The sequence below is a fragment of the Myxine glutinosa genome, chromosome 1 (genome assembly GCF_964187855.1).
Source record: "Myxine glutinosa chromosome 1, kmMyxGlut1.1, whole genome shotgun sequence".
Classification (NCBI taxonomy): Eukaryota; Metazoa; Chordata; class Myxini; order Myxiniformes; family Myxinidae; genus Myxine; species Myxine glutinosa.
Window position 1 is genome coordinate 335,674,977 of NC_136261.1, and position 21,956 is coordinate 335,696,932.

General features: G+C 50.8%; 2 protein-coding genes across 7 annotated transcripts in view; one reads left to right on the plus strand and one right to left on the minus strand.

The window, feature by feature from the left end:
• Positions 1 to 16,815, minus strand: part of TYMP (thymidine phosphorylase) — a 92,112-nt gene extending 75,297 nt beyond the window's left edge. The window contains exon 1 of one of the 2 annotated variants that reach the window (XM_068097668.2): positions 16,647 to 16,815. In XM_068097668.2, coding sequence (XP_067953769.2) covers positions 16,647 to 16,695 — 49 coding nt within the window. In that variant the 5' untranslated portion in view covers positions 16,696 to 16,815. The remainder of the gene's footprint in view (positions 1 to 16,646) is intronic. The other variant, XM_068097644.2, reaches the window with a different exon arrangement.
• Positions 1 to 21,956, plus strand: part of LOC137412347 (uncharacterized) — a 48,076-nt gene that overhangs the window by 20,134 nt on the left and 5,986 nt on the right. For 2 of the 5 annotated variants that reach the window (XM_078769792.1, XM_078769793.1), the window contains exon 2: positions 20,066 to 21,704. In XM_078769792.1, coding sequence (XP_078625918.1) covers positions 20,066 to 21,651 — 1,586 coding nt within the window. In that variant the 3' untranslated portion in view covers positions 21,652 to 21,704. Of the gene's footprint in view, positions 1 to 16,808; positions 16,880 to 17,005; positions 17,816 to 20,065; positions 21,705 to 21,956 lie in introns of those variants that run through there. The other 3 variants (XM_078769795.1, XM_078769796.1, XM_068097620.2) reach the window with 3 other exon arrangements.

The following is a 21,956-nucleotide window of genomic DNA, read 5'->3' on the forward strand; positions in this document are numbered from 1 at the left end:
TCCCTCGTGGTCCCCCTGTGCTGTCTTTCCCTCGTGGTCCCCATGTGCTGTCTTTCCCTCGCGGTCCCCCTGTACTGTCTTTCCCTCGCGGTCCCCCTGTACTGTCTTTCCCTCGTGGTCCCCCTGTGCTGTCTTTCCCTCGCGGTCCCCCTGTACTGTCTTTCCCTCGCAGTCCCCCTGTACTGTCTTTCCCTCACGGTCCCCCTGTACTGTCTTTCCCTCGTGGTCCCCATGTGCTGTCTTTCCCTCGTGGTCCCCATGTGCTGTCTTTCCCTCGTGGTCCCCATGTACTGTCTTTCCCTCGCGGTCCCCATGTGCTGTCTTTCCTTCGCGGTCCCCATGTGCTGTCTTTCCCTCGCGGTCCCCATGTGCTGTCTTTCCCTCGCGGTCCCCATGTGCTGTCTTTCCCTCATGGTCCCCATGTGCTGTCTTTCCCTCGTGGTCCCCATGTGCTGTCTTTCCCTCGTGGTCCCCATGTGCTGTCTTTCCCTCGTGGTCCCCATGTGCTGTCTTTCCCTCGCGGTCCCCATGTGCTGTCTTTCCCTCATGGTCCCCATGTGCTGTCTTTCCCTCGTGGTCCCCATGTGCTGTCTTTTCCTCGTGGTCCCCCTGTACTGTCTTTCCCTCGTGGTCCCCCTGTGCTGTCTTTCCCTCGTGGCCCCCCTGTGCTGTCTTTCCCTCATGGTCCCCATGTGCTGTCTTTCCCTCACGGTCCCCATGTGCTGTCTTTCCCTCGCGGTCCCCATGTGCTGTCTTTCCCTCGCGGTCCCCATGTGCTGTCTTTCCCTCATGGTCCCCATGTGCTGTCTTTCCCTCGTGGTCCCCATGTGCTGTCTTTCCCTCGCGGTCCCCATGTGCTGTCTTTCCCTCACGGTCCCCATGTGCTGTCTTTCCCTCGTGGTCCCCATGTGCTGTCTTTCCCTCGTGGTCCCCATGTGCTGTCTTTCCCTCGCGGTCCCCATGTGCTGTCTTTCCCTCGCGGTTCCCCTGTGCTGTCTTTCCCTCACGGTCCCCCTGTGCTGTCTTTCCCTCGCGGTCCCCCTGTGCTGTCTTTCCCTCGCGGTCCCCCTGTACTGTCTTTCCCTCGAGGTCCCCATGTGCTGTCTTTCCCTCGCGGTCCCCATGTACCGTCTTTCCCTCGCGGTCCCCCTGTGCTGTCTTTCCCTTGCGTCCCCATGTGCTGTCTTTCCCTCACGGTCCCCATGTGCTGTCTTTCCCTCGCGGTCCCCATGTGCTGTCTTTCCCTCGCGGTCCCCATGTGCTATCTTTCCCTCGCGGTCCCCATGTGCTGTCTTTCCCTCGTGGTCCCCATGTGCTGTCTTTCCCTCACGGTCCCCCTGTGCTGTCTTTCCCTCGCGGTCCCCCTGTGCTGTCTTTCCCTCGCGGTCCCCCTGTGCTGTCTTTCCCTCGTGGTCCCCCTGTGCTGTCTTTCCCTCGCGGTCCCCATGTGCTGTCTTTCCCTCGTGGTCCCCATGTGCTGTCTTTCCCTCGTGGTCCCCATGTGCTGTCTTTCCCTCGCGGTCCCCCTGTGCTGTCTTTCCCTCGCGGTCCCCCTGTGCTGTCTTTCCCTCGCGGTCCCCCTGTGCTGTCTTTCCCTCGTGGTCCCCCTGTGCTGTCTTTCCCTCACGGTCCCCATGTGCTGTCTTTCCCTCGTGGTCCCCATGTGCTGTCTTTCCCTCGTGGTCCCCATGTGCTGTCTTTCCCTCGCGGTCCCCATGTGCTGTCTTTCCCTCGCGGTCCACATGTGCTGTCTTTCCCTCACGGTCCCCATGTGCTGTCTTTCCCTCGCGGTCCCCCTGTGCTGTCTTTCCCTCGCGGTCCCCATGTGCTGTCTTTCCCTCGCGGTCCCCCTGTGCTGTCTTTCCCTCGCGGTCCCCCTGTGCTGTCTTTCCCTCGCGGTCCCCCTGTGCTGTCTTTCCCTCGTGGTCCCCCTGTGCTGTCTTTCCCTCGCGGTCCCCATGTGCTGTCTTTCCCTCGTGGTCCCCATGTGCTGTCTTTCCCTCGTGGTCCCCATGTGCTGTCTTTCCCACGCGGTCCCCCTGTGCTGTCTTTCCCTCGCGGTCCCCCTGTGCTGTCTTTCCCTCGCGGTCCCCCTGTGCTGTCTTTCCCTCGTGGTCCCCCTGTGCTGTCTTTCCCTCGCGGTCCCCATGTGCTGTCTTTCCCTCGTGGTCCCCATGTGCTGTCTTTCCCTCGTGGTCCCCATGTGCTGTCTTTCCCTCGCGGTCCCCATGTGCTGTCTTTCCCTCGCGGTCCACATGTGCTGTCTTTCCCTCACGGTCCCCATGTGCTGTCTTTCCCTCGCGGTCCCCCTGTGCTGTCTTTCCCTCGCGGTCCCCCTGTGCTGTCTTTCCCTCGTGGTCCCCATGTGCTGTCTTTCCCTCATGGTCCCCATGTGCTGTCTTTCCCTCGCGGTCCCCATGTGCTGTCTTTCCCTCGTGGTCCCCATGTGCTGTCTTTCCCCCGTGGTCCCCATGTGCTGTCTTTCCCTCGCGGTCCCCATGTGCTGTCTTTCCCTCGCGGTCCCCATGTGCTGTCTTTCCCTCATGGTCCCCATGTGCTGTCTTTCCCTCGTGGTCCCCATGTGCTGTCTTTCCCTCGTGGTCCCCATGTGCTGTCTTTCCCTCGCGGTTCCCCTGTGCTGTCTTTCCCTCACGGTCCCCCTGTGCTGTCTTTCCCTCGCGGTCCCCCTGTGCTGTCTTTCCCTCGCGGTCCCCCTGTACTGTCTTTCCCTCGAGGTCCCCATGTGCTGTCTTTCCCTCGCGGTCCCCATGTGCTGTCTTTCCCTCGTGGTCCCCCTGTGCTGTCTTTCCCTCGCGGTCCCCATGTGCTGTCTTTCCCTCGCGGTCCCCATGTGCTGTCTTTCCCTCGCGGTCCCCATGTGCTGTCTTTCCCTCGCGGTCCCCATGTGCTGTCTTTCCCTCGCGGTCCCCATGTGCTGTCTTTCCCTCGCGGTCCCCATGTGCTGTCTTTCCCTCGCGGTCCCCCTGTGCTGTCTTTCCCTCATGGTCCCCCTGTGCTGTCTTTCCCTCGCGGTCCCCCTGTGCTGTCTTTCCCTCGTGGTCCCCCTGTGCTGTCTTTCCCTCGCGGTCCCCATGTGCTGTCTTTCCCTCGTGGTCCCCATGTGCTGTCTTTCCCTCGTGGTCCCCATGTGCTGTCTTTCCCTCGCGGTCCCCATGTGCTGTCTTTCCCTCGCGGTCCCCATGTGCTGTCTTTCCCTCGCGGTCCCCCTGTGCTGTCTTTCCCTCGCGGTCCCCCTGTGCTGTCTTTCCCTCGTGGTCCCCCTGTGCTGTCTTTCCCTCGTGGTCCCCATGTGCTGTCTTTCCCTTGCGGTCCCCATGTGCTGTCTTTCCCTCATGGTCCCCATGTGCTGTCTTTCCCTCGCGGTCCCCATGTGCTGTCTTTCCCTCGTGATCCCCCTGTACTGTCTTTCCCTCGCGGTCCCCCTGTACTGTCTTTCCCTCACGGTCCCCCTGTACTGTCTTTCCCTCACGGTCCCCCTGTACTGTCTTTCCCTCGCGGTCCCCATGTATTGTCTTTCCCTCGCGGTCCCCCTGTACTGTCTTTCCCTCGCGGTCCCCCTGTACTGTCTTTCCCTCGTGGTACCCAAGTGCTGTCTTTCCCTCATGGTCCCCATGTGCTGTCTTTCCCTCGCGGTCCCCATGTGCTGTCTTTCCCTCGCGGTCCCCATGTGCTGTCTTTCCCTCGCGGTCCCCATGTGCTGTCTTTCCCTCGCGGTCCCCATGTGCTGTCTTTCCCTCGCGGTCCCCATGTGCTGTCTTTCCCTCGTGGTCCCCCTGTGCTGTCTTTCCCTCGCGGTCCCCATGTGCTGTCTTTCCCTCGCGGTCCCCATGTGCTGTCTTTCCCTCGTGGTCCCCCTGTGCTGTCTTTCCCTCGTGGTCTCCATGTGCTGTCTTTCCCTCGTGGTCCCCCTGTGCTGTCTTTCCCTCGCGGTCCCCATGTGCTGTCTTTCCCTCGTGGTCCCCATGTGCTGTCTTTCCCTCGCGGTCCCCATGTGCTGTCTTTCCCTCATGGTCCCCATGTGCTGTCTTTCCCTCGTGGTCCCCCTGTGCTGTCTTTCCCTCGTGGTCCCCATGTGCTGTCTTTCCCTCGAGAATGTCTTTCCCTCGCGGTCCCCCTGTACTGTCTTTCCCTCGTGGTCCCCCTGTACTGTCTTTCCCTCGCGGTCCCCATGTGCTGTCTTTCCCTCGTGGTCCCCCTGTACTGTCTTTCCCTCGCGGTCCCCATGTGCTGTCTTTCCCTCGTGGTCCCATGTACTGTCTTTCCCTCGCGGTCCCCATGTGCTGTCTTTCTCTCACGGTCCCCATGTGCTGTCTTTCCCTCGCGGTCCCCATGTGCTGTCTTTCCCTCGTGGTCCCCATGTGCTGTCTTTCCCTCACGGTCCCCATGTGCTGTCTTTCCCTCGTGGTCCCCATGTGCTGTCTTTCCCTCGGGGTCCCCATGTGCTGTCTTTCCCTCGTGGTCCCCATGTGCTGTCTTTCCCTCGTGGTCCCCCTGTGCTGTCTTTCCCTCGTGGTCCCCATGTGCTGTCTTTCCCTCACGGTCCCCCTGTACTGTCTTTCCCTCGCGGTCCCCCTGTACTGTCTTTCCCTCGCGGTCCCCCTGTACTGTCTTTCCCTTGCGGTCCCCCTGTACTGTCTTTCCCTCGCGGTCCCCCTGTACTGTCTTTCCCTCGTGGTCCCCATGTGCTGTCTTTCCCTCGTGGTCCTCATGTGCTGTCTTTCCCTCGTGGTCCCCATGTACTGTCTTTCCCTCGCGGTCCCCATGTGCTGTCTTTCCCTCGCGGTCCCCATGTGCTGTCTTTCCCTCGCGGTCCCCATGTGCTGTCTTTCCCTCATGGTCCCCATGTGCTGTCTTTCCCTCGTGGTCCCCATGTGCTGTCTTTCCCTCGTGGTCCCCATGAGCTGTCTTTCCCTCGCGGTCCCCATGTGCTGTCTTTCCCTTGTGGTCCCCATGTGCTGTCTTTCCCTCGTGGTCCCCATGTGCTGTCTTTCCCTCATGGTCCCCCTGTACTGTCTTTCCTTCGTGGTCCCCCTGTGCTGTCTTTCCCTCGTGGTTCCCCTGTGCTGTCTTTCCCTCGTGGTCCCCATGTGCTGTCTTTCCCTCACGGTCCCCATGTGCTGTATTTTCCTTGTGGTCCCCATGTGCTGTCTTTCCCTCGTGGTCCCCATGTGCTGTCTTTCCCTCGCGGTCCCCATGTGCTGTCTTTCCCTCGTGGTCCCCATGTGCTGTCTTTCCCTCGCGGTCCCCATGTGCTGTCTTTCCCTCGTGGTCCCCATGTGCTGTCTTTCCCTTGTGGTCCCCATGTGCTGTCTTTCCCTCGCGGTCCCCCTGTACTGTCGTTCCCTCGTGGTCCCCATGTGCTGTCTTTCCCTCGCGGTTCCCCTGTGCTGTCTTTCCCTCACAGTCCCCCTGTGCTGTCTTTCCCTCACGGTCCCCCTGTGCTCTCTTTCCCTCGCGGTTCCCCTGTACTGTCTTTCCCTCACGGTCCCCATGTGCTGTCTTTCCCTCGCGGTCCCCCTGTGCTGTCTTTCCCTCGCGGTCCCCATGTGCTGTCTTTCCCTCGCGGTCCCCATGTGCTGTCTTTCCCTCGCGGTCCCCATGTGCTGTCTTTCCCTCACGGTCCCCATGTGCTGTCTTTCCCTCGCGGTCCCCATGTGCTGTCTTTCCCTCGCGGTCCCCATGTGCTGTCTTTCCCTCGTGGTCCCCCTGTGCTGTCTTTCCCTCGCGGTCCCCCTGTGCTGTCTTTCCCTCGCGGTCCCCCTGTGCTGTCTTTCCCTCGCGGTCCCCCTGTGCTGTCTTTCCCTCGCGGTCCCCCTGTGCTGTCTTTCCCTCGCGGTCCCCATGTGCTGTCTTTCCCTCGTGGTCCCCATGTGCTGTCTTTCCCTCGTGGTACCCAAGTGCTGTCTTTCCCCCATGGTCCCCATGTGCTGTCTTTCCCTCGTGGTCCCCATGTACTGTCTTTCCCTTGCGGTCCCCATGTGCTGTCTTTCCCTCGTGGTCCCCCTGTGCTGTCTTTCCCTCGCGGTCTCCATGTGCTGTCTTTCCCTCGTGGTCCCCCTGTGCTGTCTTTCCCTCGCGGTCCCCATGTGCTGTCTTTCCCTCGTGGTCCCCATGTGCTGTCTTTCCCTCGCGGTCCCCATGTGCTGTCTTTCCCTCATGGTCCCCATGTGCTGTCTTTCCCTCGTGGTCCCCCTGTGCTGTCTTTCCCTCGTGGTCCCCATGTGCTGTCTTTCCCTCGCGAATGTCTTTCCCTCGCGGTCCCCCTGTACTCTCTTTCCCTCGTGGTCCCCATGTACTGTCTTTCCCTTGCGGTCCCCCTGTACTGTCTTTCCCTCGCGGTCCCCCTGTACTGTCTTTCCCTCGTGGTCCCCCTGTGCTGTCTTTCCCTCGTGGTCCCCATGTGCTGTCTTTCCCTCGTGGTCCCCCTGTGCTGTCTTTCCCTCGCGGTCCCCCTGTGCTGTCTTTCCCTCGCAGTCCCCCTGTACTGTCTTTCCCTCGCGGTCCCCATGTGCTGTCTTTCCCTCGCGGTCCCCATGTGCTGTCTTTCCCTCGTGGTCCCCATGTGCTGTCTTTCCCTCGCGGTCCCCATGTGCTGTCTTTCCCTCACGGTCCCCATGTGCTGTCTTTCCCTCGCGGTCCCCATGTGCTGTCTTTCCCTCGCGGTCCCCATGTGCTGTCTTTCCCTCGTGGTCCCCCTGTGCTGTCTTTCCCTCGCGGTCCCCCTGTGCTGTCTTTCCCTCGCGGTCCCCCTGTGCTGTCTTTCCCTCGCGGTCCCCCTGTGCTGTCTTTCCCTCGTGGTCCCCCTGTGCTGTCTTTCCCTCGCGGTCCCCCTGTGCTGTCTTTCCCTCGTGGTCCCCATGTGCTGTCTTTCCCTCGTGGTACCCAAGTGCTGTCTTTCCCTCGTGGTACCCAAGTGCTGTCTTTCCCTCATGGTCCCCATGTGCTGTCTTTCCCTCGTGGTCCCCATGTGCTGTCTTTCCCTTGCGGTCCCCATGTGCTGTCTTTCCCTCGTGGTCCCCCTGTGCTGTCTTTCCCTCGCGGTCTCCATGTGCTGTCTTTCCCTCATGGTCCCCCTGTGCTGTCTTTCCCTCGCGGTCCCCATGTGCTGTCTTTCCCTCGTGGTCCCCATGTGCTGTCTTTCCCTCGCGGTCCCCATGTGCTGTCTTTCCCTCATGGTCCCCATGTGCTGTCTTTCCCTCGTGGTCCCCCTGTGCTGTCTTTCCCTCGTGGTCCCCATGTGCTGTCTTTCCCTCGCGAATGTCTTTCCCTCGCGGTCCCCCTGTACTGTCTTTCCCTCGCGGTCCCCCTGTACTGTCTTTCCCTCGCGGTCCCCCTGTACTCTCTTTCCCTCATGGTCCCCATGTACTGTCTTTCCCTTGCGGTCCCCCTGTACTGTCTTTCCCTCGCGGTCCCCCTGTACTGTCTTTCCCTCGTGGTACCCATGTGCTGTCTTTCCCTCGTGGTCCCCATGTGCTGTCTTTCCCTCGCGGTCCCCATGTGCTGTCTTTCCCTCACGGTCCCCCTGTACTGTCTTTCCCTCGTGGTACCCATGTGCTGTCTTTCCCTCGTGGTCCCCCTGTGCTGTCTTTCCCTCGTGGGCCCCATGTGCTGTCTTTCCCTCGTGGTCCCCCTGTGCTGTCTTTCCCTCGCGGTCCCCCTGTGCTGTCTTTCCCTCGCAGTCCCCCTGTACTGTCTTTCCCTCGCGGTCCCCATGTGCTGTCTTTCCCTCGCGGTCCCCATGTGCTGTCTTTCCCTCGCGGTCCCCCTGTGCTGTCTTTCCCTCGCGGTCCCCATGTGCTGTCTTTCCCTCGCGGTCCCCCTGTGCTGTCTTTCCCTCGCGGTCCCCATGTGCTGTCTTTCCCTCGCGGTCCCCATGTGCTGTCTTTCCCTCGCGGTCCCCATGTGCTGTCTTTCCCTCGCGGTCCCCATTTGCTGTCTTTCCCTCGCGGTCCCCCTGTGCTGTCTTTCCCTCATGGTCCCCCTGTGCTGACTTTCCCTCGCGGTCCCCCTGTGCTGTCTTTCCCTCGTGGTCCCCATGTGCTGTCTTTCCCTCACGGTCCCCATGTGCTGTCTTTCCCTCGTGGTCCCCATGTACTGTCTTTTCCTCACGGTCACCATGTGCTGTCTTTCCCTCGCGGTCCCCATGTGCTGTCTTTCCCTCGCGGTCCCCATGTGCTGTCTTTCCCTCGTGGTCCCCATGTGCTGTCTTTCCCTCATGGTCCCCATGTGCTGTCTTTCCCTCGCGGTCCCCATGTGCTGTCTTTCCCTCGCGGTCCCCATGTGCTGTCTTTCCCTCGCGGTCCCCATGTGCTGTCTTTCCCTCGCGGTCCCCATGTGCTGTCTTTCCCTCGTGGTCCCCATGTGCTGTCTTTCCCTCGCGGTCCCCATGTGCTGTCTTTCCCTCGCGGTCCCCCTGTGCTGTCTTTCCCTTGCGGTCCCCCTGTGCTGTCTTTCCCTCGCGGTCCCCCTGTGCTGTCTTTCCCTCGTGGTCCCCATGTGCTGTCTTTCCCTCGTGGTCCCCATGGGCTATCTTTCCCTCACGGTCCCCATGTGCTGTCTTTCCCTCGTGGTCCCCATGTACTGTCTTTCCCTCGCGGTCCCCATGTGCTGTCTTTCCCTCGTGGTCCCCCTGTACTGTCTTTCCCTCGTGGTCCCCCTGTGCTGTCTTTCCCTCGCGGTTGTCAGCTCTTTCACGAGCCTCGACTCAGTATAGAAAAAAAAAAGAAAAAAAAAAAGGAAATCTCATTTCCTTTCACAAAGCCTGGAACAAGTGTGTGTCTACCCTCAGGAGAGCCAGGAAACAATATCTCAATACTCTCAGGAGTGTACTCAAACCAGTCTCCCACTTCCAAATCCTGGTGGCATCTTGTCAAATCTGTTTCTGGTGTTTGTTGCCCCTCCATCCTCTCCCTTACCTCAAACAGCTACAAAGCTGACTCTGCACGTGAAAAAGCTGAATGCCTCAACTCTGTGTTTGCCTCAAAATCTTGTGTCCCAAACCCGTCTCTCTCTGTACCCACCGTACCCAGTCATACACAGCTGCTCCTGGACTCTGTGTCCTTCTCTCCTGACAAGGTGGAGAACTTTCTGTCAATCCTTGACTCTGATTCTGCAACTGGACCAGAAGGCATCAGCCCACGGTTCCTAAAATCCTGCTCTGCCGCTCTTTCACACCCTCTCTCTGTTCTCTTCACCCTCTCTTTTGCTCAAGGTCATCTGCCTTCAACTTGGGAAATCAGCCAACATTACCGCTGTACACAAAAACCGATCCTTGCAACTACAGACCAATCAGGCTGTTCCCAATCATCAGCTAAGTCATGGATCCATCATTGCTTCGGATATCAAATCCTTCCTCTTCTCCAATGGCTTCATCTCTGATCATAAATTTGGATTCAGACCAGGTCACTCTACTATGGACATGCTGCTTCTGCTGTCTCAACAATGGATGGAGGTCCTCAATGCCAAACAGGAAATTAGAGCTGTCTCTCTTGATATATATTACGTGCCTTCGATACGGTCTGGCACGCCACTCTGTTCACCAAACTCTCCTCCTATGGTAACCATGGAAATCTCCATGCATGGCTTGCAGAATTCCTCTCTGGTTGTAGTCAACGTGTGGCCCTGAATGGATTTCTCTCATATCCCCTTCCTGTTCAGGCTGGAGGTCCCCAAGGCAGTGTTGTGGGCCCTGTGCTTTTTCTGGTCTTCATCAATGATCTCTCCGACTCTCTGGAAAATCCTCTCTTTCTCTTTGCTGACGACTCCACTCTCTGCCGCTCCGTACATCATCCCTCAGATCGGCAGTCCACAGCCTCCTTACTCTCTGCAGACCTAGTCAAAATCACAGACTGGTTAAACAAGTGGAACATGTCTTTCAATCCTGACAAATCTCACACTCTCACGATGCCTCTTCGAAAAGACCATCTGGACAACCATCCTATCTACTTTCTCAACAATCCTCTCCTAGAAGTTCTGTCACTCAATCTCTTGGGTCTCACAATCTGCCATGATCTTTCCTGGGAAAAACACATTTCCAAGCTGGCCTCCAAAGCCAGTCGTCAACTGGGCATTCTCCGTCATGCGAAGTCCTTCCTTGGCACACCTGAGCTCCTCACCACATACAAGGCTTTCATCCACAGCTCAATGGAATACTGCTCTCCCCTCTGGGCTGGTGCTCCTGCCTCACACCTCACTCAGCTTCAGGTGGTTGAAACCAAAGCTTTCAGAATCACTGGAATCTCCCGCGATGAAGCCGATTGTGAGGGCATTTCACTCACTCACCGCAGGCAGGTTGGTGGTCTTTCTGTCTTCTACCGGCTACTCTCTGGCCTAGCCCCCACCCCCCCCCAGCCCTGTCTGTGCTCTGTCCCCCAAGTACTCCTACAGGTCACACAATATCTGGACCTACAACCCTCTTCTGGTGAAACTGCCAAAATCAAGACTCTCCGCTCACCTTCACTCTTTCATTCTGCCTCTGGAACAAACTCCCTCACTCTCTTTTTTTGTCTTCAATCCCACTGTTCCCTCCAGGTCTTTAAAACAGCTGTTCACCACCATCTCTTATCTTCCCCCATCCAAAACCTTGATGTTTTCTACTCCCGTTAATTCACCCCAGATCCACTTCTTTGAAATACCGACTTCTTACCTGGAAGTCCTCGCTGTGTCCATGTGTTTTTTTTTTAACCTCTCCCACCCCCCCTCCCACCCCCCACCTCCCCCCCCCCCCCCCCACGCTGCCCTCTCCCCCAAGCCCTCTCCCTCCGACAGATCTCCCGATGTCCCTGTTCTCAAATGTTGTACTTGTGTGCTTCCCCCTCTCTCCTCATCTTGTCTCCAACTCGCTTTATTTCCTCTTATGTGTCCATTTTTTTTTTTTTTGTCATTAATGTTAGCTTACACGAGCACACGCCTCGATCTTGTATTTAAAAAAAAGAAGAAAAACTTGTCGAATTATGACGTCATAATGAAGGCACCGATGACATCATCATTAACATATCGTATTCCTCATTGAGAGTACTTGACAAAGCCATTGTTTAAATTTTTTTTTTGTTTCAATTTTTTCAATTGAGCCGTTTTGGAGATGTGGAGGTGTAACGTTTTCCCAAGATGGCGTCCGTTCCACGTGATCTATGACGTCATAGCTGGCGAAGCCGGTGTTGTGAATGAACGCGTACGTATTATGTTGAAAAACCAGATTTTGCTGGATCCTTTGAGAATTCAAAGCTTTGACGCACCAAATCACTCAATGGAGGCCGCCATCTTGCAGATGCGGAAGTATGCAGAAACAATTGAGAAAAAGTTCAATAGGAGTTTCTTTCACCCGTCTGTTTGATTCACAATCTTATGCACCTCTAATTTGTAATTAAAATACTGTTACGGATCTCAGAGACGGCACTCCCCTTAGCAAGAGTGGGTTAATCCCCTTGGCCTGTTAAGCTGGCCGTCTCTAGTCCTGGTACTTATAACGCTCCTTTGCGGGGTGAAATTGGTCAGGGTTATTGGTCAAGGTATTCTCCCGAATACCTTTACCAATCCCTCCGCAAAGCAGGGAGACAAGTACCGCTCGAACCACGGACAAGATGGTATTTGCTGAGCGGTTTAGCAATCCGCGATTCGAGCCGTTAGCTATCGACTAACCCGATTCTGAGCGTTGGCCAAATCGTGCCACAGGTACCAATGGGGAAAAGACTAAAGCGACCGGATGAGAGGAAGCCAAAGAACCAAAAAGGGTAAAGGAAGAACACGGGTTTATTTCTATACTAAAAGAGGAAACGAAAGAAGGGCATTTACAAGTAGGAAAAAGCAGATACAACACAGGGCAAACCTTAAAACAGTCTTAATTATCAATGCCCAGGACAAACACACAGACTTACACGAAAGGGGAATAGCAGGCAGGAATGACTGGAAGGAATGAGAAGGCCCAGGCAGACGGTAGCCGTCGAGGTCCGGCTCTAGGAGTCGACTCGCGTCGTGGCGGGAAAACCCTGGCAGGCAGCGAGCGCGTATCGTTGACCGCGAGTGGACGTTGCATATAGCGGTGGGACTGGGATGCTCCGTATGTAATAAATGGCTCGTGCCAACGCTCTCTCTCTTCAACAAGATGGGGGAGATGCCAGTTCGTAGCGCAGTCCAGCTCCTTCTCTTCTCCTCTGTACCTTCTCACTCGTCTCTTCTCTAGCAGTCCCTCACAGCCGCTTTTATTGCCCGTGTAGGAATCAAGCCGCCGGCTTTGATGACACGCCTACCGGTTGGCACACCACAGCGCTGGTTGGCCGGCAAAGGCTCGCTGACTCCACCTCTGATGATGCGTCGACGTGCCACACCCTGTTCTTGTGGCTCCGCCCCCTTCTTCCTCCGCTTGACCGCATGGCTTATGGCGGCGTGGTGCCAACAAAAACAGCCCAATCCAACGGCAGTGAACGCGCTGGCAAGCGAAGTGTCACCATTTGGAGAGAGCAAAATGGACGGAATGGGGCCTATCTTATTTGATTAATGCAACGCAGATTCAACGATTGGGAACAGATCCTTAACTGAAACATATAATAATGAAATAACTACGGAGAGGTCCTATGGTTCGCTACGTGTTGTACATGGACTAACTAGGGTGCGATATTTAACAAGCCAATTGATGGGGATATTTACAGGGGAACATTTATAAGGGAAACATTTACTAAAATTTACTAGTGAAGGTTCTAAAAACCGTAACAATACTTTAAGACCAACCTCGTTCCCCGGGCGGGCCCTGGTTATCTTCAACGAAAATCGTCACCAAACACCGGAACCAATGAGATTTGAGCATTTGAAAAAATATTTCAAAAACCAAATCGCTCCATGAAGGCCGCCATCTTGTGGATGCGGAAGTATGCATAAAAATTGCCAAAAAGTTCAAGAAGAGTTTGTTTCACCTGTCTTTTTTTGATTCACAATCTTATGCACCTCTAATTTGTAATTAAAATACTGTTACGGAATCGGGGGACAGCACTCCCGTTAGCAAGGGGGGGATAATCCCCTTGTCCTGTTAAGCTGGCCGTCCGACCGGTCCTGGTACTTGTAACGCTCTTTTGCGGGGTGGGATTGATCAGGGTTATTGGTCCAGGTATTATCCCGAATACCTTTATCAATCCCTCTGCAAAACAGGGAGACAAGTACCGCTCGAATCCCGGACAATGTGGAGTTTGCCGAGCGGTTCAGCAATCCGGAATCCGAGCCGTTAGCAATTGACTAAACCCGATTATAAAGCGTTGGCCGAAATCGCGCCACAGGTATTCAATAGGGAAAACACGAAGACGATCGGACGAGAATGAAAACCAAAGAGTAAGGAGGAACAGGTATCTACATAATAATACCGTAAGGACTTGACTTTGTTATCCCTTTTACGCCGCACCCAGTGACCCGATGCCCATGGCACGAATGGATTTACGATCTACGAACCGCGCTCTTTGTTTATCACGTACAGCCACACTCGAAAAATCTGAATTACTCGACTTTGGGGCCCAAAAGCATCCGATTGACTGCCGATACGACGCCATCTTACGACGCCATCGTATTGGCGTCTGCTGGGCGAAGGTGATGCAAGCCATCCGCTGATTGGACAGTCGAGTGGTGTGAACATGGGTGGTGTGAACCAAATGGTCTTTTTATTCCCTTGAACATTTTAAATTAGGATATATAAGGAAACGTCTTTATCGTCATTTTAATAAAGTTAAATGGAGTGACGTTGCGATACTCGGGGTGCGTTGCATAAATCCTCGTAACTCAGAGAGGTGTAGCAGGTGGCGAGACGTAAGGAAGCTTAAAGATAACGAGCTGAAAACAGACGAACGATATGTCAATCTCTTTCTACACCGAACGGAAATAAAAGTATGAGAGCGGGAAGGCATGGCCTGAGCACTTCGAGCAGAGAGGACTGATTGGACTTAACTTAAAGAGAAAAAATTGGAGCTTAACGGAAGAAGAAGATCCCATGAGCGCTGCCGTTACTTATCGAGGTGTGTTGAGGTCTGAACAGATGAGGTGGTTTCTAGGAGCGATTTGCACCTTTTTACTGCTTGAGGTGAGTTCGGTTCGTGTTTTGTGACTCGTAGATTTATTAATCAAAACACGGTCACAGTGGCATCAGGCACTGTGACCGTGTATGTGACTCATATTCGCGATTACCACAGAAGCACATCGACGGGGAGTATCTATATAATAATAGCGTAAGGACTCGACTTTGTTATCCCTTTTACGCCGCACCCAGTGACCCGATGCCCACGGCACTAATGGATTTACCATCTATCGCCTATGCCATCCATAATGGTACACTCTATCCATACACCACATCCTCCCTTCCGTGGATGTTCCACGGGTTTCGGCTAGTTTATTAATTATTTACACAAAAACAAAAACCAAAGAAGACGGGAATGAAAGTAATTTACAGAAGAAGAAGACACAGTGCAACTCGTAAACAGGCTTACTTATACCCACAGGACAATACAGACAGACTCACACGAATAGGGAATTGCAGGCAGGAATGGCTGGAGGGATGAGAAGGGCAGTCAGTCCACAGAGCTGGCGGCAGGGAGGTCCGGGGATCGCGGCACGACGTCAAGGTCCCGCTTGAGCGTCCACGCTCCGGTTCCATGGCGAAAAACCCGGTCATCAGTGCTGGTTGGTATCGCCCACGAGCGTGCCGACTCTCACTCGCCGCAGGATGTTCGTGCCAAGCAAATGAATGGACGACCCTCTCTCAACTTCTCCGGTCGTGCTTCCTCACTCATCTGCCTCTCTTGAACCTTCTCACGCGTCTCTCTTGGGGGCCTCGCGCCAAGGGTTTTATTACCACGCCTTGGAACCCTCTCGAACTCTCCAGACGTTTCTTTTCCACGCCCTTGGAACCCTCTCGAACTCCCCAGACGTTTCTTTTCCACGCCCTTGGAACCCTCTCGAACACCCCAGACGTTTCTTGCCACGCCCTTTCAAGCCATGCCCACCGAGCCCTGGTTGGTTGTTAAAGGCTCCCTGACTCCACCTTTAATGACGAGGTGGTGCCACGCCCGGGCTCTGGCAGCTCCTCCCCCCTTCTTGGCCTCGTGCGTAATGGAGTTTGGCGCCAGGCAGCGAATGCTGCTGGGTTAGCAGAGGTGGTGTGATGCCCATGAAAACAGCCCAACTGTTACCGGCACTTGCACTTTGAGGAGAGCGGGAGATGATTGAGGAAAATTGAAGGGGGCCTATCTTATTTGATTGATGAAACGTAGGGTTATACTATTGGGAACACAGCCTTACCTGAAACACATAATAATGAAATAACTACAGAGAGGTCCTATGGTTCGCTATGTGTTGCTCGTGGACTAAGGTGCAATCTTTAATTAACAGCCAATTAAGGGGAAATGTACACAGGAGTTATTTATAAGGGAATTTACTACTAAATTTACAAAGTGAAGGTTCTAAAAACCGTAACAATACTTTAAGACCAACCTCGTTCCCCGGGCCCACACGGGCCCTGGTTATCTTCAATGAAAATCGTCACCAATCACCAGAACCAATGAGATTCGAGCATTTGAAAAAATATTTCAAAAGCCAAATCGCTCCATGGAGGCCGCTATCATGCATAAAAAGTATGCATAAAAATTGCGAAAATATGCATAAAAATATGCATAAAAATTGCATAAAAATTATGTATGCATAAAAGTATGCATAAGTATGGAAGTATGGAAGTATGCATAAAAATTGCGAAAAAGTTCAATAGGAGTTTGTGTCACCTGTCTTTTTTTGATTCACAATCTTATGCACCTATTTGTAATTAAAATACTTTAAGACCAACCTCGTTCCCTGGGCGGGCACGGGCCCTGGTTATCTACAACGAAAATCGTCACCAAACACCGGAACCAATGAAATTCGAGCATTTGAAAAAATATTTCAAAAAAGATTTTTTTACCGCGTTTCGGGGGCTGAAAACGGCATCAAATATTCAAAAATTGACGAAGAATTTTTTTTTTTAGAAATCTCGCGGCCGAAGGGGATAGTTTTTCACGGCCGGAAATATCCGAAGTTGAGACGGAATTCACCAAATTAATCAAGAAGGAAATTTTATCAATCTTAATCTCATCCAGAATGCAAATGGTGTCATTTTGAACTAGGTACGGTACCTACTGATGTACCTACCTAACCTACTGATGTACCTACCTAACCTACTGATGTACCTACCTAACCTACTGATGTACCTACCTAACCTACTGATGTACCTACCTAACCTACTGATGTACCTACCTAACCTACTGATGTACCTACCTAACCTACTGATGCCGTAGTGATGGGTAAAATAGCGGCAAGAGGCTTTGGCTTCGCCGGCTCATTGCGGCTTTGCAGTCGGTACTACTAGTATCATGAATGCAAAATTGTACAGGCGAAGGCGCTCCTATGGTAACATTTCGTGTCAATTGGACCAACATTTGCCGAGAGAATGAATTTTTAAAATGCAGACGCACACGCCACAGGTACACACTTCGACGAATGCCTAACCCTGTTTTTTCGCTTTGCGTGCGCAGGGTAAGGTAATTACGAACAGCATCAAAACCGCCATTGCGAGGCGTTCAAATCGTTTCACCGCGATAAAAGGGCCCCGGCCGCCGGCCGTCACTAACCTGAAGTAATCCAAAGCGTCCTCCTATTGAAAATACGGATGCGGACCATGCGGTCCAGTTTTATAAATGCTTAGAAAATGAAGATCAAAAAAAAAAAAATCACTCGACACAGAGTAAAAGAAATTATATCTTCGGAAATGGAGCTTCCGGTTGGCCCTGCGCTTATATTGGGAAACCCCGTTTCGTTCTTTCTTTTTCTCCTTATTCTGCCCACATGGCTGATGGATGGTCAGGTACGTTTCGGTTTTGGTTTTTTAAATAATCTCGCACATTGTTTAGCATTACGTACATATGTTTATCGAATAAACGATCGTCGTTGATCTGAATTCTCTCAAATCGTCGCTGAATTCTCTCAAATCGTCGCTGAATTCTCTCAAACCTTGACTCATTATTGCTTGTTCGGTTCGAGAGGCCTAGTTAACATGAACATGTGTGTGCTGGACCGACCTGCGAGACATTAGTTTACCTGTTTGTTGGAGTTTTGATTAATAATTCCAATCGAGATTAATGAATCAAATTTGTACACCTTTATATGAACTTCACTAGATCATTACATTGTTCCTCCTAAGAACACAAGGGTAGTCCAGCATGCGCACATGAGATTTTTTGAATGTCCCTTCTATTGTTCGACACTTTCTACAACATAAGCTTATAATATGGAATGTCCCTTGTCTATTTACTTATTTTGAATGCCTGGTGTTGGCTTAACGGTTAAAATGGCTGGCTTTAGATCTTTAGGGTCCTGAGTTCAAGCCCCTGTTCATGCCGTTGAATTAACACCAGGTGGGTTGACTCAGCTTGTAATGCTTCTGTGTTCAGCAAACTGAGTACCAGATTTCTGTGAATAATGAGCCATTGGAGTACCATGTGTCGGAGTGGTGACCTGTCGAGGATTGTGACCAGGAAACTGCTACGGCATCCTTCGCCATCTGAAGATGCAAAAGTAGTGTAGTGGTGGTCTTCCTACTACTTTTTAATAGTTGTCAATCGCATGAGGGACGTTCAACTAATCGTCATATAAATTGACTTAAGACCTTGTGACATTTATAAACTTTGTGTCTCATTCTTTTGTCTATGTACTTCACCCTGATCTGGCAACCAAAGTCTTCCTTCCCATTTGGCCATGTTGCCCCCTCCAGTGGGTATAAGATGCTTCAACCCCAAGCTCGGTGGGTTTTGTGTGCATGATTGTTCTGAATCGCCATGAGTTTGATACGTTTGGAGTTTTGTTAAATTTCTGGTGGTTTAAAAAAAAAAAAAAAGACTTAGAATTTATTTATTTTACACCAGTCATGCTTATAGCCTCAGATATGGTCTCCATTCTACATCATTTGTAGATATTTTTTATTTTGCTGAAACAAAACAATTTGTGCACGAGACCCTTTATAGTTACCGGACGTAAGTAATTGACACCATCTTTAGGTGATAGGTATTCGCACTGGCTTTATGCCCGTGATGACTCCGATGTGGCGGACCGACAAATTACCCAAATGTAAGTGAATTTACCCAAATGAAAGCACAATGTACCCAAATCAAATGTAAGTCGTACTATGTAAAGGAAGGTTGGCCCATAGGTGGGCAATGGGCAATGTGTATGGCCCATCGGGCATTGTGCATTTTTTTTTCTGCACCAGATTATAGTTGTTGTTAGGGTTAGGGTTTGGGTTAGGTAAATTTGGGTAAATCGTCATTTTTTTGAGAATTTTCATTTGGGTAAATATTCCACATCATTCTGATACAAATAATAAGAAAGTAGCGTGTTACTTTTATAAAATATTTATATTTACTTCACTTTGTGTGACTAGTTCCGTGTGAGATAATCTTCATTTGGGTAAATCTTGGCTGGTTGCCGTTCATTTGGGTAAATCGTCAATTTTTTTGATTTTCATTTGGGTAAATATTCCACATCATTCTGATACAAATATGTCTGATACAAATATGCACGGATTCAATAAGAAAGTAGGGTCTAACTTTGATCAAATATTTATACTTCATTAATGTCTAGGATCAACCTATGTGGGTAAACTTACCGCCACCTTGGTCGCTTCAGCACGGATTCATTAATCCTGCAGATGTACACCGAGTTATGTCCCCCTGGCCTAAAATGGCTGCCACCGATCGGGCCGGTAAAATTTGTAAAATTCTGTTTGCATTCGTTTTCTTGAACGTCAAGAAGCACACAGTAACGTTTTACTGCATAAAATAACCTTCCTTTACGTAGTACGACTTACATTTGGGTACATTGTGCTTTCATTTGGGTAAATTCACTTGCATGTGGGTAATTCGTTGGACCCTTTCCTCTGTAGACAGATAGCTATGTGGCTAACGCTCATTGTTAGGTTGAATCGTTCACATTGTGATACAAGCATGAAATTTAGCATTATGATTTTGCTCTTTGATAAATGCTCTTTAAATCCAGTCTATTAGCCAACTGGGAAAAAATTCAACATGGCGGCCTTTTTTTTTTTTTTTTTTCTTTTTTTTCCCCAAAATATCTGCCAAAATTGCTAAAGTGTGCCGTAAACCTTTTAATATTAAATTTAGGACGTAGGAGTAGGAATACAGAAATACATATCTGCAAGAGGAAGTTAAAATTTTTACTTTATCTTGATTAGAGGCTGAGATATATATATATATATATATGGTTCTTCGAAATGAAAGTTAGAAAAATAATGCTCCTAACACTTAAAAAAAAAAATTGTTTGAAAAATCCCTTGTGGTGAAATTCTAAGCCATTTTGGCTAAATTTAGGGGTTGCACACGGAGTTTGTAATTTCACATATTTGGCTCGCATAAATGTTTGGAGTTGATTATTTATTCCCCACTGCTACACTTGTGATTTTGACCATTACAGTTGACTTATGACCTTGCTATGTACTGCACGTTTTGAAGTTGTTTTTAAGTTAATTGAATGCAGTACAGAGCTGTACTCTGGTGTGTGCAGTTGCTCTCATTGAAGAGTGCAATCGTCTCCTGACAAGGGATGAACAGCAAAAACTTGCGATGTTCTGTCAAGTTGTGACAGAACATCGCAAGAGGTTTCCCGATAGCAGGAAATCGCCGCTTATCGGTCACAAACTAAGTGGCTGGCAACCATGAGTCGTTGTGCAACCCATAAAACTTGCTGTATTCAAAAATATTTCACATGCAGAACTTTTACCTCAATACCAAAAAATTAAAGGTTAGGAGTAAAACAATTCAATATTTTTTTTTTGGCTTATGTAGCGAAGAACCACCCCAATCTATTTTGTATATATATTGCAAAATTGAGGGGGGAAAGAGGGGTCCATGCCCAATTTTTCTAACATGCATACCTCCCTATTTGAGATAAATTTAAAAATTCAACTTCCCATTTTACATACAATGTATTTGTTTTTTGCATTGATTTTATTGATCTTCTTTTTTTCTTTTTTTTCCAGGTCGTGGTTCAAAAATGGATATGCCCAGCAGCTCTGGAAGGCAGACTGACTGGACCAAATGCTGTCTTTGTCAACAAGATAAGAAGGAGGACCTGAAGTCGCCTGTTACAAACCCCACCAAAAGAGAAGCAGATGGCTACAGCAACATTGCAACAAACATACCTCAGTTCCATTCAATAAACGCTCTACCGATCATGTTGGATCCAGTCAGACTAGACGAAGGTGGGGGCATTGATGTTACCTTGAGAAGGAACAATGCAAAATATCATCAAAGCTGTAGACTTTTGTTTAGCAACTCGAAGTTACAAAGGGCTATAAAGAGAATGAAATCTGCTTTCGACATCGAAGAGACCCAAAGAAAGAGGCAAAAAACAGCTCCACATCCAACGTCATCTGAATGTTTTCTGTGTGATAAAGAAGTTCCGGGATCTGCCTTAAAAGCTACGACGATGCAGGTAAATGACAGAATAAACGACTGTGCCAAGATTATGAGAGATGGAAAACTTATTGTGAAACTCGGTGCTGAAGATGTCTTGGCACAAGAGATGAAATACCACCCAACCTGTCTGACAGCATTGTACAACCGGGAGAGGGCCCATCTGAATACCCAGGAGTATGAGAAAAATTCTGACCTTGTCACTGGGAATGAAGTATATCCAGCTGCTTTTTCTGAATTGGTCACCTACATCACTGAGACGAGGGCAAGCAGTGAACGTACAGAGCCTGTCGTATTTAAGCTTGCAGACTTGTTAACCCTCTACCAGCAGCGACTTGAACAATTGGGTGTAGAATCTCCAAATGTTAATTCCACTAGGTTGAAGGAGCAGTTACTGTCCCATGTGCCCCAGTTAGAAGCACGCCATGAAGGACAGGATCTACTGCTGATCTTCAAAGATGACCTTGGCTCTGTTCTTGTGCAGGCAAATAAATACGGTGAAGCCCTCCACCTGGCTAAAGCTGCTGGAATTGTACGCCGTGAGATGGTCGCTCACAACTCAAAATTTGAAAGTAGATTTCATGCCGGAAATGTTGAGGACGCCATTCCACCCTCACTACTTCAGTTTGTCTGCAATATCGAACATGGGTCAGACATCAAGTCACAGCTTACAAATGATGCATCCAAATCAGATATAGCTATAGCACAGCTCTTACAGTACAACTGCTTTGGGAAGTACATGGATGGGGGACAACATCACAGATACTCAAAGGATCATGAGACTCCTTTTGCTGTGTACGTTGGCCTGTTGGTGTTTGCAAAAACGAGGAAAAGAAAACTCATAGATATCCTCCATGAAAACGGAATCTGCATTTCATATGAGAGAGTTCTCGAAATCTCAGCACAGCTTGGAGATGCAGCGCTAACCAGATATGAAGAAGATGCGGTCGTCTGCCCATCACTCTTGAGAAAGGGGTTGTTCACAACATCAGCGATGGGCAACATTGACCACGATCCCACTGCAACAACAGCAAATACCTCGTTCCATGACAGCAATATTTCAATCTTCCAACATCCATCCATTGCAAATACTGGTGAGGAGTGTGAACCATTCGGTGGGAGAGATGAAGGTGAAGAAAGTGAATCCTGAATCCTTCACCAACATCCAACCAGCTCACTTGCCAAAGAATCACAATCATACAAGTAAATCACTTATTTGAGTTTAAAAAATGGATGGGGCTTTGCAAAGGAAGTTGTGGTTTATATTGAATTCTAGATGCCTGTAATTTTTACTTCATTTACAAAGTTGTGCCCAGCTCAGAAAACAATGTTGAGCCCCATCACCGCTGATTTGCATTGGGCTGATGTTCAAGGGTAGCAGTGATACCCATTCAATCAATTTTGTAATATATATAACTCGGCCCCTAATGAAGATAAACTGAAAATTTTAACGGC